General features: G+C 34.4%; 1 protein-coding gene across 3 annotated transcripts in view; it reads right to left on the minus strand.

Moving 5' to 3' along the window:
• Window positions 1-239: 239 nt before the first annotated feature.
• The window catches only part of LOC143251121 (uncharacterized), a 105360-nt gene continuing 91450 nt past the window's right edge, over window positions 240-14149 (minus strand). For all 3 annotated transcript variants that reach the window (XM_076502493.1, XM_076502492.1, XM_076502491.1), the window contains one exon: window positions 240-1410. In XM_076502493.1, the coding sequence (XP_076358608.1) occupies window positions 1307-1410 (104 nt within the window). In that variant the 3' untranslated portion in view covers window positions 240-1306. The remainder of the gene's footprint in view (window positions 1411-14149) is intronic.

The following is a 14149-nucleotide window of genomic DNA, read 5'->3' on the forward strand; positions in this document are numbered from 1 at the left end:
CATCATACGGTCTTAACGTATTTTGTGTACACTACATGACATATCACTAGGAGTTATTAAATAGAACCAGAATACTTTCATCCCAGAAGGCATATAGTAAGACGAATAAGTTGGAAGAATAAAAAAATGTTAATGGACTTTCAGTTTCAATAGAAACCACAATGTATGCGTCATTGGATTACGTATGAACTAACTCGTTACTCAGCTACGACTTCCATAATAAATGTAACAGACAAATGTTGGGTTTTTATTATCCTTTAATGGTTGAATTTACATTGACATTGATTAGGTAACAGTGGCTTTATTCTGATATATGTACATATATATATATATGTATATATATACGCATATCAATGTCTATTTATATATATATAGACACATATATACACACACACCCACACACATGTATATATATAGACATCCCTAATTCAGAGCTATTGGGATTAAGATATCAATACATAGACTGATAAATAGACATCTTGTTTGAAAATAATTTCATATTTCGGGTTAGTTTGTACACTGGTGTTCACAATAAAAAACAAGAGCACCGCAATAAAAGGGAGAACGGAGATTAAACGATACGAATATATTTAATTATTATATTATATATATATATATATTTTTTGCCTGATAGAGAACTGGATGATATGTAAGTACCTGCGGGATAAACTTGATATTAAGGTCAGGTCAAGGGTATTTCTAGAAAATTGAGATTAAACTGACCAGTGATGTACGTGGGTGCTAGATATTAAGGCTAATACTGAGTAGATTCACAAGAGACTTACATTAGTTTAATAAAGGAAATTGGGGCCACAAGAAATTCGTATAGGATCGACTTGAGATCGAATGAAACGTGAGACAGACATTAGATCAAGGTCATTTAAGGATAAGATCAGTAAGTCCTATCAGTAACGAGCGAAAATCCAGGTCAGATTCTACCTGGTGTCAGGATAAATATATTAGATAGTCTGAAAAAGGAGAGCTTGAACTCGGGGTCAAAAATAACGCGGAGACTAGATATAAGACACAGAGTTACAAAGTGGACAAAAAGAGTTACAAAGTGGAGAAAATAAACAATAAATATTTTCTTGCTGGTCAGACGAGGGAATCGCTTCTTGAAAGCCTGTTTTACAAGGTAAACCACGTAAATTGTTTCTGTTGTCATAGAAACTAGTTTGATGGTAAATTGAAATCGTAGTATGTGACGGGCACTTGGTAGTCCAAAAGTTAGAAACTGAAATAATCTCGAACCTGGCAAGTCCTCTTGTTCGTGGTATCCAGAGTACCTTACTTAGCTTTGCTTCCTTCACATTCTGACTGTCCTCGAAGTTTCCGGATATATACGAGGAATTCCGATATCTGCTGAAGACAATGGCTTATCCTGCCACATTCCATAGACATCAGCCGACACTGTTTAAAAATAAAATATATTATCTATCCATATGTCTATTTTATTAACACCAGCAACAGAAAGAAATCCTTAAGATCAATATCAAGTTTCAGTTATCACCAAAGACCTATTTTATCATCTTATGTTGACGATATAAACATTTATGTTGGACAGGAGTCAGAATTCAATGTTATTCAAAATACAACAAAGGAATTTGAAGCGTTTTTTGGAATCAAAGTTTAACAAAGAAAACATTCTTTGGTTTATGGTTTGGCGCTTGGAAAACACGAACCAAAAATAAAGTAGGCTATATATGGTCATACCAAGAAATAAAATGTATTTGAAGTGTATTCAGGAAATTCTTTTGTATGGATTCACAGAAACTGGGGTGAAATGAAAGAGAAGTGTAATAAATTTATTGCAATCCAGAATAGTTTGCAATCTTTTTTTTTATCATTAAAAGGAAAAATATTAATTCTTAATCAAACTATTATTAATATTATATGACACAGATTTCAGGTATTAGAACCGCCTAATGGCCCGGCATGGCCAAGTGTGTTAAGGCGTTCGACTCGTAATCCGAGGGTCGCGGGTTCGAATCCCGGCCGCACCAAACATGCTCGCCCTTTCAGCCGTGGGAGCGTTATAATGTGACGGTCAATCCCACTATTCGTTGATAAAAGAGTAGCCCAAGAGTTGGCGGTGGGTGGTGATGACTAGCTGCCTTCCTTCTAGTCTTACACTGCTAACTTAGGGACGGCTAGCGCAAACAGCCCTCGAGTAGCTTTGCGCGAAATTCAAAACAAACAAACAAACAGGTATTATAACCGCCTAACAGTTTGATAATTAATTTTCGAAATATTTTTATGTAATTTGTTCGAAGGAAAGATCACCAAGTTGATAGCAGTACTTTACCTTTTAAAGAAGATGGATTGAATATTATATCCTTGAACAATAAACTATTTTCTAGGATTCGTTACTCCGAACGTGTATTACAAAAACAACCATTACGAATTTCAACTCAAACTATTTCTTAAACTGGCATATCAACGATTTGAATCTCTTACAGTTTTTTTAATGTATCGTATGGAACCACGAGGAATGTTTTATGTCCAGTGTTAGAAGGAAAATTTAAAACTATTCTGTTGAAGTATTTTTATATAACCTTTTTTTTTGTTAAATTTGTATTTATTAGGTAATGCAGGAAGTTCATTTTCTTGTTTTTCGTGGCTGATAAATAATGTGATAACAGTATTAGACATTGTAGATAAAGAAAAAAATAGATGGAAAACGTAAGGTTAATCTTGACGTTACAATTACAGATGGTTAAAAAATGAAGGTCGTTTGAAACATAAAGTGACTGCGATTACAATACAATTTTAACATGTTAATTCTATAAGATTAACTAATAATGAACCAGTTAATACTTCTAGTTTATGGCCGCCAATAACAGAACAAGATGCAAAACTTGTCCAGAAACTTAGATAAAAGAAAAGAAAAAAATTTTTTATGAATGACTATCATTCTCAATTACCATAAAGTATATAATATATAGGATATAATACATAGAATATAATACATAGAATATAATATGTACAATAGATATGTACAATTCTATATATAGAATATAATACATAGAATATAATACATAGAATATAATATGTACAATTCTATATATAGGATATAATACATAGAATATAATACAAAGAATATAATACATAGAATATAATATACAATATAATATATAGAATATAATACATAGAATATAATATGTAGAATATAATATATAGAATATAATACATAGAATATAATACATAGAATATAATACATAGAATATAATACATAGCATATAATATATAGAATATAATATATACAATATAATATATAGAATATAACACATAGAATATAATACAAAGAATATAATACATAGAATATAATATGTACAATATAATATATAGAATATAATATATAGAAGTCGGGCCAAGAAACGTGACGTGGATATACAGGAGAGACTTATGAGGGATGCATTACCTAATCCAGTGCGTTTAAAGATAATAAACGTGACTAACAACGAATTATGTCCGTATTGTAATACCGTCATAGGTGACAAATGACACATGTATTTAAAATGTATCACAAATGAATTTTATCAGACATGAAGTTTAAGTTATACCCAACAGTTTTGGTAAGAACATGTGAATCGTTTGTTGTTTGTTGTTAAGCGCAAACTTACAGTGGCACAGCGGCATGTCTGCGCACTTATACAGCTAGAAACCCGGTTTTGATACCAGTTTTGGTCAGAGCACAGCTAGCCCTTTTATGTAGCTTTCTGCATAATAACAAACAATTTACCTTTACCGGAGCCTTCATGGGGTAACAGTGCATTGTTCCCGGATGTAGGTTACGTACGGTAAGAGAGCCGAAATATCTCAATAAACATATGCAAACGAAGAAAGATGTCTATTTATAATTCATCATATTAATTTATTTACGTAATGAGTCTTAAACAAACCAGCTATTCCATAATGTGTCTACTTTAACGTTTTAAGAATTGTTGGAGAAACATCTCTACATGTAGAGAGAAAGTGGTTCAAGTTTTTATTAGCCTGTAATATTTTAATGTTCCTGTAAAAAGAAAAAAAAATTCAACTAAATATTTTGAGCCTGTTTGTAAAACGACTATATGTAAATTATACTCTGTATTTATAAAGCTTAGTTATAAACAAACACTTTTTCTTGCCTACAAATTCGAGACACAATACAACACTATCCACGTGTTTCGCTCCTCTATATAGAGCTTTCGGTACCCATACCAGCCGTTTATATATATATATATTTAACACTGTCCATGGTTATCGTTCTAAACAAGCCATCTATAACTAGAACTTACAATAATATCTAGGTTGAGACACCAAAAGTATACTTATAGTGATCTTGTGAACAGCGATGGTTTATCAGTGAACCTTTATCACATAAACAAACAAGTGTAAAGTTAAGTAGCAATGAAGAACTAACTCCTATAGTGTGATGTTTTTGTACGTGGTCCTTACAAGGGAAGCAGAATCAATGTTTTAATATAGTGTTTGTACCCTGAAATTAAAAACCGTAAAGTTTGTTGGTTGGTTGTTTTTGAATTTAGCGCAAAGTTGCACAAGGGCTGTCGTCCCTAATCTAGCAGTGTAAGATTACAGGGAAGGCAGCTAGTCAATTTTTGGTCTACTTTTTTACCAACGAATAGTGGGATTGACCGTAACATTACAACGTCCCCACGGCTGAAAGGGCGGGCATATTTGGTGTGATGGGAATTCGAACCCGGGACCTTCAGATTACGAGTAGAGCGTCCTAACGACCTGGTTGTGCTGGGCCATAACCGTAAAGGAAAGAGAAACAGTTTTAGATTGTACGTGACCCTTCCAGGTCGCGATCAACAACATGACCAAACAATGAGTCCAGGGGAACAACAACACTATCAAACAATGAGTCTAGGGGAACAACAACACGGTCAAACACCGACTCCAAGAGAACAACAACACTACCAGACATTGACTTCAGGGAAACAACAATACGGTCAAACACTGACTTCAAGGTAACAATAACAGTACCAAACACTAATCCAGACATACTGAAATGGATAAGGATCTCTACGTAATCTCATGTTAAAGTAGTGCTACGTATTTCAAGAGTCCAGTTACTTAATTGTTTACTTAAATAAGCTTCGTTAAACTTTTAGCTTATAATTTGCTCAGCAAGTTTAAGTCTCTACTGATGATAATAAGAAGTGTCATATTTCGTTTACTTTAAATATATTTTATTTTAAACGCCATGTTACTAGAACACTTCTCCGAGAGGTATTTTAAACTACGAATACCAAACCGTGTTTGATGATGGATGAGATATTCTTACAAAAATTGGCACCGTTTGAAGTTTAATCAACTTTTTCTTCACCAGCTGCTATCCAAAATGACTGCAGTAGTGACGTCAGTTACAGATGTGTGACGTCAAGATACACATTCTTCAAAACCACGGTAGGTGCAGAATTTAGAGGCGCGAGCTTTGTAAGCGCTTGTTTATTGAGTAAAGTTTCTTTAACAGCGTCTTCACCACGAAGAAAGATACAAAAAAATATTTAAACCACAGAACTGATTGGAAGTTTTGGTTTTTTTTAATTTTATTGGAATTGCAAAATCTTCTGTCATTTGGTGAAGTTAATGGTTGGAGAGAAAGCAGGCTGAATAATATCTAATCCATGCATTATTAACTAATTATTATTAACTATTTCACGGTCCCTTGTATCTTTGTCTTTGATTTCAATATTTATTTATATTATTTCATTATTGTTTTTTAAATTTTATTGTATAATAAGAACTAAAATATTTGTAAGCAAATGTTTTTATTTCCGGAAGCTGGCCCGGCATGGCCAGGTGGGTTAGGGCGTTCGACTCGTGATCTGAGAGTAGCGGGTTCGAATACCCGTCACACAAAACATCCTCGTCCTTTCAGCCGTGTGGGCGTTATAAGTTACGGCCAATCCCACTATTCGTTGGAAATAGAGTACTTCAAGAGTTGGCGATGGGTGGTGATGACTAGTTGCCTTGCACTGATAAATTAGGGAGACTACTAGCACCGATAGCCCTCGCGAAATTGAGAACAAACCACTCCCGAAGCTGGAAGAATTGTTTTCAGGTTTACAGATCATTTTATAGTCTGTTATTAAGGATTTATTACAATGGTGAAACAGGATACTTACTCATAATCACAGGCTTTCTCTCATTAATTATATGTTTAGCATGTACTCCGTAAACATTTGTTTCCACGTGATAACAATTCATGTGTTTTAAATCAATTCGATAAGATAAATTCAAATAAATCAAAGTTTTTGACGGACTTTGTTGAAGTAACTAAATATTTATCGAAGGAAAAAAATTATAACGCCGGGAAACATTTGTTTTTACTGCTTTTCGGGCTCAACATACAAAACAAAACTTGTAACTGTTGTCATTTATGCTGTACTTTGCATTGAATGCTGTACACGAAATGTTCGTACGACTTATTGCAGACCCGTATATTTGACGAGGTTCCTCGTCATTGTGCTGAGCCTACTACGCAGGAAATGATGTATGGTTTTGTCATAAGTCACAGCTCCGTCCTCTTGTAGGCCTGGCATGGCCAGGTGGTTAAGGCATTCGACTCGTAATTCGAGGGTCGCGGTCTCCAATCCCTGTCACACCAAACACGCTTAACCTTTCAGTCGTGGGGGCATTATAATGGTACGATCAATCCCACTATTTGTTAGTAAAAGAGTAGCCCAAGAGTTGGCGGTGGGTGGTGATGACAAGCTGTCTTCCCTTTAGTCTTACACTGCTAAATTAGGGATGGCTAGCGCAGATAACCCTCGTGTAGCTTTGCACAAAATTCGAAACAAACCAAATCAAATCCTTATAGCTATCTTTAAAACCGAATAGAACAAGCGATGTGACCTGTAGAGGGAAGACTTTAAACCCATAAAAAACTCAACAAGAACAACGCATTAGAACTCGCACATATTAATCCACGATTTGGTAATCTAAATATCAAACTACAACAATTTCTTTAGATGTCATCTTGAATATCAAGTTTGGGTTTTCAAATTTGTAATCATATCTGTTGATTGCGGTTGTTTGAAAACAAATTCTAGCTCGAATAAACACTGGACTAAAATAAAGCATTAAACGTTGCTGTTTGTTTGTCGAGTTCAGCACAAAGCTACACAACGGGCTATCTGAGCTCTGTCCACCACTGGTATCAAAACTTGGATTTTAGGGTTGTAAATCCGCAGACATACCGCTGAGCCATCGGGGGACGGTAAGAATCAAACAAAAATGCTCATTCTAAACTACTGAATATTTGTGACGCAAGGTGTCGTTCATGTTGGGAATTCTAAGTGTGAAAGAAAAACTTTAACATTTCCGTCAGTTTAAGTTCAAACATCCAACGAGCGACAGTTTATTTCTTGGGTCAACAACAAACAAATTGTTCCCTTGTAATACGAAACATTTATTACGTACTTTTAGAACCTGAGATGCATTAACTGATGATGTATTTAATATTTACGTTCTTACTAACCCTTTGTGTACTTCCTGACAAACTGTTCACGTTGGAGTTTCTTCGCAGCGCCGTGCTGGATTATAAAGTAATATTAATGTATTAATTCTGTACTATATCAGATAACCGCAAAGTATAAATTTGGGTATGAGACTTAGAGAGTGTACGGAACTGTGGAATCAAATTTGTTTGCCCAGTCAGACAGAAGATTAATGGTGTTTCAACGAGTTATCACTTACTGTCACAAAATTTAACTGGCTCCAAGCTGAAGATGGTCGTTCTTCTAGAGAAAACGTTTTGGTCTCATAAAGAAATATTTCTTTCAGAAGTTCTTTTGCATAAATATTTTTTCTTGATTCAGAAAATATAACTTTTTACAAATTATCATTAAAAAAGTATTTTCAAGTTAATAGCAGTTTATGATTTAAATATGGCGGCTTTAGCAGAAACAGTTCCTTTCTAGTTTATAGTAGTTCTATTAGGAACAGTTCCTTCCTAGTATATAGTAGTTCTATTAGGAACAGTTCCTTCCTAGTATATAGTAGTTCCATTAGGAACAGTTCCTTCCTAGTATATAGTAGTTCTATTAGGAACAGTTCCTTCCTAGTTTATAGTAGTTCTATTAGGAACAGTTCCTACTTAGTATATAATGGTTCTATCAGGAACAGTTCCTTCCTAGTTTATAGTAGTTCCATCAGGAACAGTTCCTACTTAGTATATATTAATTCTATCAGGAACAGTTCCTTCCTAGTATTTAGTAGTTCCATCAGGAACAGTTCCTACTTAGTATATATTGGTTCTATCAGGAACAGTTCCTTCCTAGTTTATGGTAGTTCTGTTAGGAACAGTTCCTACTTAGTATATAGTGGTTCTATCAGGAACACTTCCTTCCTAGTTTATAGTAGTTCTATTAGGAAAAGTTCCTATTCAGTATGTAGTGGTTCTATCAGGAACAGTTCCTTCTTAGTATTTATTAGTTCTATTAGGAAAAGTTCCTACTCAGTATGTAGTGGTTCTATCAGGAACAGTTCCTTCCTAGTTTATGGTAGTTCTATCAGGAACAGTTCCTTTCTAGTTTATGGTAGTTCTGTTAGGAACAGTTCCTACTTAGTATATAGTGGTTCTATCAGGAACAGTTCCTCCTTAGTATTTATTAGTTTTATTAGGAAAAGTTCCTACTCAGTATGTAGTGGTTCTATCAGGAACAGTTCCTTCCTAGTTTATAGTAGTTCCATCAGGAACAATTCCTACTTAGTATATATTGGTTCTATCAGGAACAGTTACTTCCTAGTTTATAGTAGTTCCATCAGGAACAGTTCCTACTTAGTATATAGTGGTTCTATCAGGAACAGTTCCTTCCTAGTTTATAGTAGTTCTGTTAGGAACAGTATATAGTAATCAGGAACAGTTCCTTCCTAGTATTTAGTAGTTCTGTTAGGAACAGTTCCTATCATATATTGGAATCAGTTCCTTCCTAGTTTATAGTAGTTCTATTAGGAAAGTTCCTACTCAGTATATAGTTTTATCAGGAACAGTTTCTTCCTAGTATATAGTGGTTCTATCAGGAACAGTTCCTACTTAGTATGTAGTAGTTCCATCAGGAACAGTTCCTACTTAGCATATATTGGTTCTATCAGGAACAGTTTCTTTCTACTATATAGTAGTTCCATCAGGAACAGTTCTACTTAGTATATAGTGGTTCTATCAGGAACAGTTCCTTCCTAGTATATAGTAGTTTTATCAGGAACAGTTTCTTCCTGGTATATAGTGGTTCTATCAGGAACAGTTCCTTCCTAGTTTATAGTAGTTTTATCAGGAACAGTTTCTTCCTAGTATATAGTGGTTCTATCAGGAACAGTTTCTTCTTAGTATATAGTAGTTTTATCAGGAACAGTTTCTTCCTAGTATATAGTGGTTCTATCAGGAACAGTTCCTACTTAGTATGTAGTAGTTTTATCAGGAACAGTTCCTTCCTAGTATATAGTGGTTCTATCAGGAACAGTTCCTTCCTAGTATATAGTAGTTTTATCAGGAACAGTTTCTTCCTAGTATATAGTAGTTCCATCAGGAACAGTTCTACTTAGTATATAGTGGTTCTATCAGGAACAGTTTCTTCCTACTATATAGTAGTTCCATCAGGAACAGTTCTACTTAGTATATAGTGGTTCTATCAGGAACAGTTCCTTCCTAGTATATAGTAGTTTTATCAGGAACAGTATCTTCAGGAACAGTTCCTTTCTAGTATATAGTGGTTCTATCAGGAACAGTTCCTTCCTAGTTTATAGTAGTTTTATCAGGAACAGTTCCTTCCTAGTATATAGTGGTTCTATCAGGAACAGTTCCTTCTTAGTATATAGTAGTTTTATCAGGAACAGTTTCTTCCTAGTATATAGTGGTTCTATCAGGAACAGTTCCTACTTAGTATGTAGTAGTTTTATCAGGAACAGTTTCTTCCTAGTATATAGTGGTTCTATCAGGAACAGTTCCTTCCTAGTATATAGTAGTTTTATCAGGAACAGTTCCTTCCTAGTATATAGTAGTTCCATCAGGAACAGTTCCTACTTAGTATATAGTGGTTCTATCAGGAACAGTTCCTTCCTAGTATATAGTGGTTCTATCAGGAACAGTTCCTTCCTAGTATATAGTGGTTTTATCAGGAACAGTTTCTTCCTAGTATATAGTAGTTCCATCAGGAACAGTTCTACTTAGTATATAGTGGTTCTATCAGGAACAGTTCCTTCCTAGTTTATGGTAGTTCTGTTAGGGACAGTTCCTTCCTAGTTTATAGCAGTTCTATCAGAAACAGTTCTTAAGTACTATACAGTGGTTCTATCAGGAACAGTTCCTACTTAGTATGTAGTGGTTCTATCAGGAACAGTTCCTTCCTAGTTTATGGTAGTTCTGTTAGGGACAGTTCCTTCCTAGTTTATAGCAGTTCTATCAGAAACAGTTCTTAAGTACTATACAGTGGTTCTATCAGGAACAGTTCCTACTTAGTATGTAGTGGTTCTATCAGGAACAGTTCCTACTTAGTATATAGTGGTTCTATCAGGAACAGTTCCTTCCTAGTATATAGTAGTTTTATCAGGAACAGTTCCTTCCTAGTATATAGTAGTTTTATCAGGAACAGTTTCTTCCTAGTATATCGTGGTTCCATCAGGAACAGTTCCTACTTAGTATGTAGTGGTTCCATTAGGGACAGTTTCTAGAATGGACACTGTGGCTTCATCAGAGACCATTTTGGTTAGAATATAGCGATTTAATCATGGACAATTTCTAGAATGAATACCGTGGATCCATCAGAAATAGCTTCTAGTGTGGATGCTGTGGCTCCATCGTGGACATTTTCTAGTTACAATATAGTGGTGGCTTTAGCAGGGACAATTTCTGATTAGAACATAATGATTTCATCAGGGAGAGTTTCTGGGTAGAAAACATTTGCTGGTAACATTAAATAGATTCTATGTGCTTGCATTGCAAACAAATATATGAGATATTTACAACATCTTAAATGTAAATCTTAGAAGTGACTTTAACTTACATTTTTATGTACACGATTAGTTCTTATATGCGGGTAACAACGTTAAATAAATTGTACCACTTATAGCTATTAATTGTACTTCTTGTACGGAACGTGGTAGTCCGCAGTTTTGCTCCGTTTGTATATATTTTGCATGTCGTCTTAAGGTAATTAATTACGTGAGCTTTTGATGATTCAAATCAGTTATTTCTAATATTTTCTTTCTAAACAAGTAGTGACTGATGACTTTTAAATAAAGAGTAGAGTCACGCTGTGACCGGAGAAAAGGTTGATCGTCAAACAGTAATGAAAAAATCCCACGAGCACATAACCGCCACATGCAGCTTCGTGCTAGAACCAATTATCCCCCGCAAGCAGCTCAAATCCCTGTCTTTAAGTTGACGTGAGGAATTAATGTAGAACATACGTAAGCCAGTTGGTTTTGTGTTATGTCAGGTTACGTAAGAACAAAGTTTAGGGGCAGTTGTGAAAGAATATGTTATTAAGCCAGCGATTGTTATAGGCGACAATGTACTACTATTATGTAAAGCCGACTTTATCTGTCCGCTTCACTCTTCTAAGCAGTCACTGATTGGTTGTGATTTCGGTGAAGTTAGTACGTTGTAGCGAATCAAAGAATAGGATAGGTTTCAGTGAAGAAATGAAATTAATTATATAAATAGTAAACTGTGATAGATTCCAAACAAGAATTGTCAAGCATTTAGAACACAGCATTAATCTTTATGAAACTTTTACACACTTAGTGTGGAAATAAGACAAACATTAACCTAGACTGGTTCATATACATAACAACATGTATTTATTAACCAAGACTGACCCACATACACCTCATAACAATATGTATTTATTAACCAAGACTCACCCATATACTCCTCATAACAATATGTATTTATTAACCAAGACTCACCCATATACTCCTCATAACAATATGTATTTATTAACCAAGACTCACCCATTTACTCCTTATAACAATACGTATTTATTAACCAAGACTCACCCATATACTCCTCATAACAATATGTATTTATTAACCAAGACTCACCCATTTACTCCTTATAACAATACGTATTTATTAACCAAGACTCACCCATATACTCCTCATAACAATATGTATTTATTAACCAAGACTCACCCATATACTCCTCATAACAATACGTATTTATTAACCAAGACTCACCCATTTACTCCTTATAACATATACTCCTCATAACAATATGTATTTATTAACCACGACTCACCCATATACTCCTCATAACAATATGTATTTATTAACCAAGACTCACCCATATACTCCTCATAACAATATGTATTTATTAACCAAGACTCACCCATTTACTCCTTATAACAATACGTATTTATTAACCAAGACTGACCCATATACTCCTCATAACAATATGTATTTATTAACCAAGACTGACCCATATACTCCTCATAACAATATGTATTTATTAACCACGACTCACCCATATACTCCTCATAACAATATGTATTTATTAACCAAGACTCACCCATATACTCCTCATAACAATATGTATTTATTAACCAAGACTGACCCATTTACTCCTTATAACAATATGTATTTATTAACCAAGACTAGTCCATATACTCCTCATAACAACGAATTTGAAAGAGATGGGAGAAGAATTATCTGTTGTGAGTTGAAAACTGATTTACTTGGAGTCATCTGATCAGATGTGAAATATGTTTAAATATTCCAGATGAACATATAACAAAGAAAGGAAGGTAACAAAAATATGTTGGTTCAAAAAAAAGATTAAATTAAAGAAAAACTTTCTAAATTAAAAAAAATAAATTCAATGGTATTAAAGAAGGTTTAGAAGATTATATTAGATGAGGAAACGGGAAATTATGACATCAAAAAGGGTGTATAAAACGTAACTATTAACAGTAATAATTTATTTAAGGACATTAGGAGAAGCACAATGTTAGGATGGAGGTAGAATTCTTGTGGAATGATAAAGGATTATGAGATAAGCAGAATGTTAGGAAGGAGGAAGAATTCTTGTGGAATGATAAAGGATTATGAGATAAGCAGAATGTTAGGATAGAGGTAGAATCCTTGTGGAATGATAAAGGATTATGAGATAAGCAGAATGTTAGCATGGAGATAAAATCCTTGTGGAATGATAAAGGATTATGAGATAAGCACAATGTTAGAATGGAGGTAGAATCCTTGTGGAAAGGTAAAGGATTATGAATAAGCAGAATGTTAGGATGGAATTGAACACTTGTGGAATGATAAAGGATGCAGATAAGCAGAATGTTAGAATGGAGGTGGAGGAAAGATAGATTATGAGATAAGCAGAATGTTAGGATGGAGATTGAATACTTGTGAATGATAAAAGGATTTTGATGTTAAGATGGAGGTAGAACCCTTGTGGAATGATGAAGGATTTTGAGATAAGCAGAATGTTAGGATGGAGAGTGAATCCTTGTGGAATGATAAAGGTTTTTGAGATAAGCAGAATGTTAAGATGAAGATTGAATACTTGTGGAATGGTGAAGGATTTTGAGATAAGCAGAATGTTAGGATGGAGATAGAATACTTGTGGAATGATAAAGGATTTTGAGATAAGCAGAATGTTAAGATGGAGGTAGAACCCTTGTGGAATGATAAAGGATTTTGAGATAAGCAGAATGTTAAGATGGAGGTAGAACCCTTGTGGAATGATAAAGGATTATGAGATAAGCAGAATGTTAGGACGGAGGTAGAACCCTTGTGGAATGATGAAGGATTTTGAGATAAGCAGAATGTTAGGATGGAGAGTGAATCCTTGTGGAATGATAAAGGTTTTTGAGATAAGCAGAATGTTAAGATGGAGATTGAATACTTGTGGAATGGTGAAGGATTTTGAGATAAGCAGAATGTTAGGATGGAGATAGAATACTTGTGGAATGATAAAGGATTTTGAGATAAGCAGAATGTTAAGATGGAGGTAGAACCCTTGTGGAATGATAAAGGATTATAAGCAGAATGTTAAGATGGAGGTAGAACCCTTGTGGAATGATAAAGGATTATGAGATAAGCAGAATGTTAGGACGGAGGTAGAACCCTTGTGGAATGATGAAGGATTTTGAGATAAGCAGAATGTTAGGATGGAGATAGAACCCTTGTG

Source organism: Tachypleus tridentatus, chromosome 5, assembly GCF_004210375.1.
Source record: "Tachypleus tridentatus isolate NWPU-2018 chromosome 5, ASM421037v1, whole genome shotgun sequence".
Classification (NCBI taxonomy): domain Eukaryota; kingdom Metazoa; phylum Arthropoda; class Merostomata; order Xiphosura; family Limulidae; genus Tachypleus; species Tachypleus tridentatus.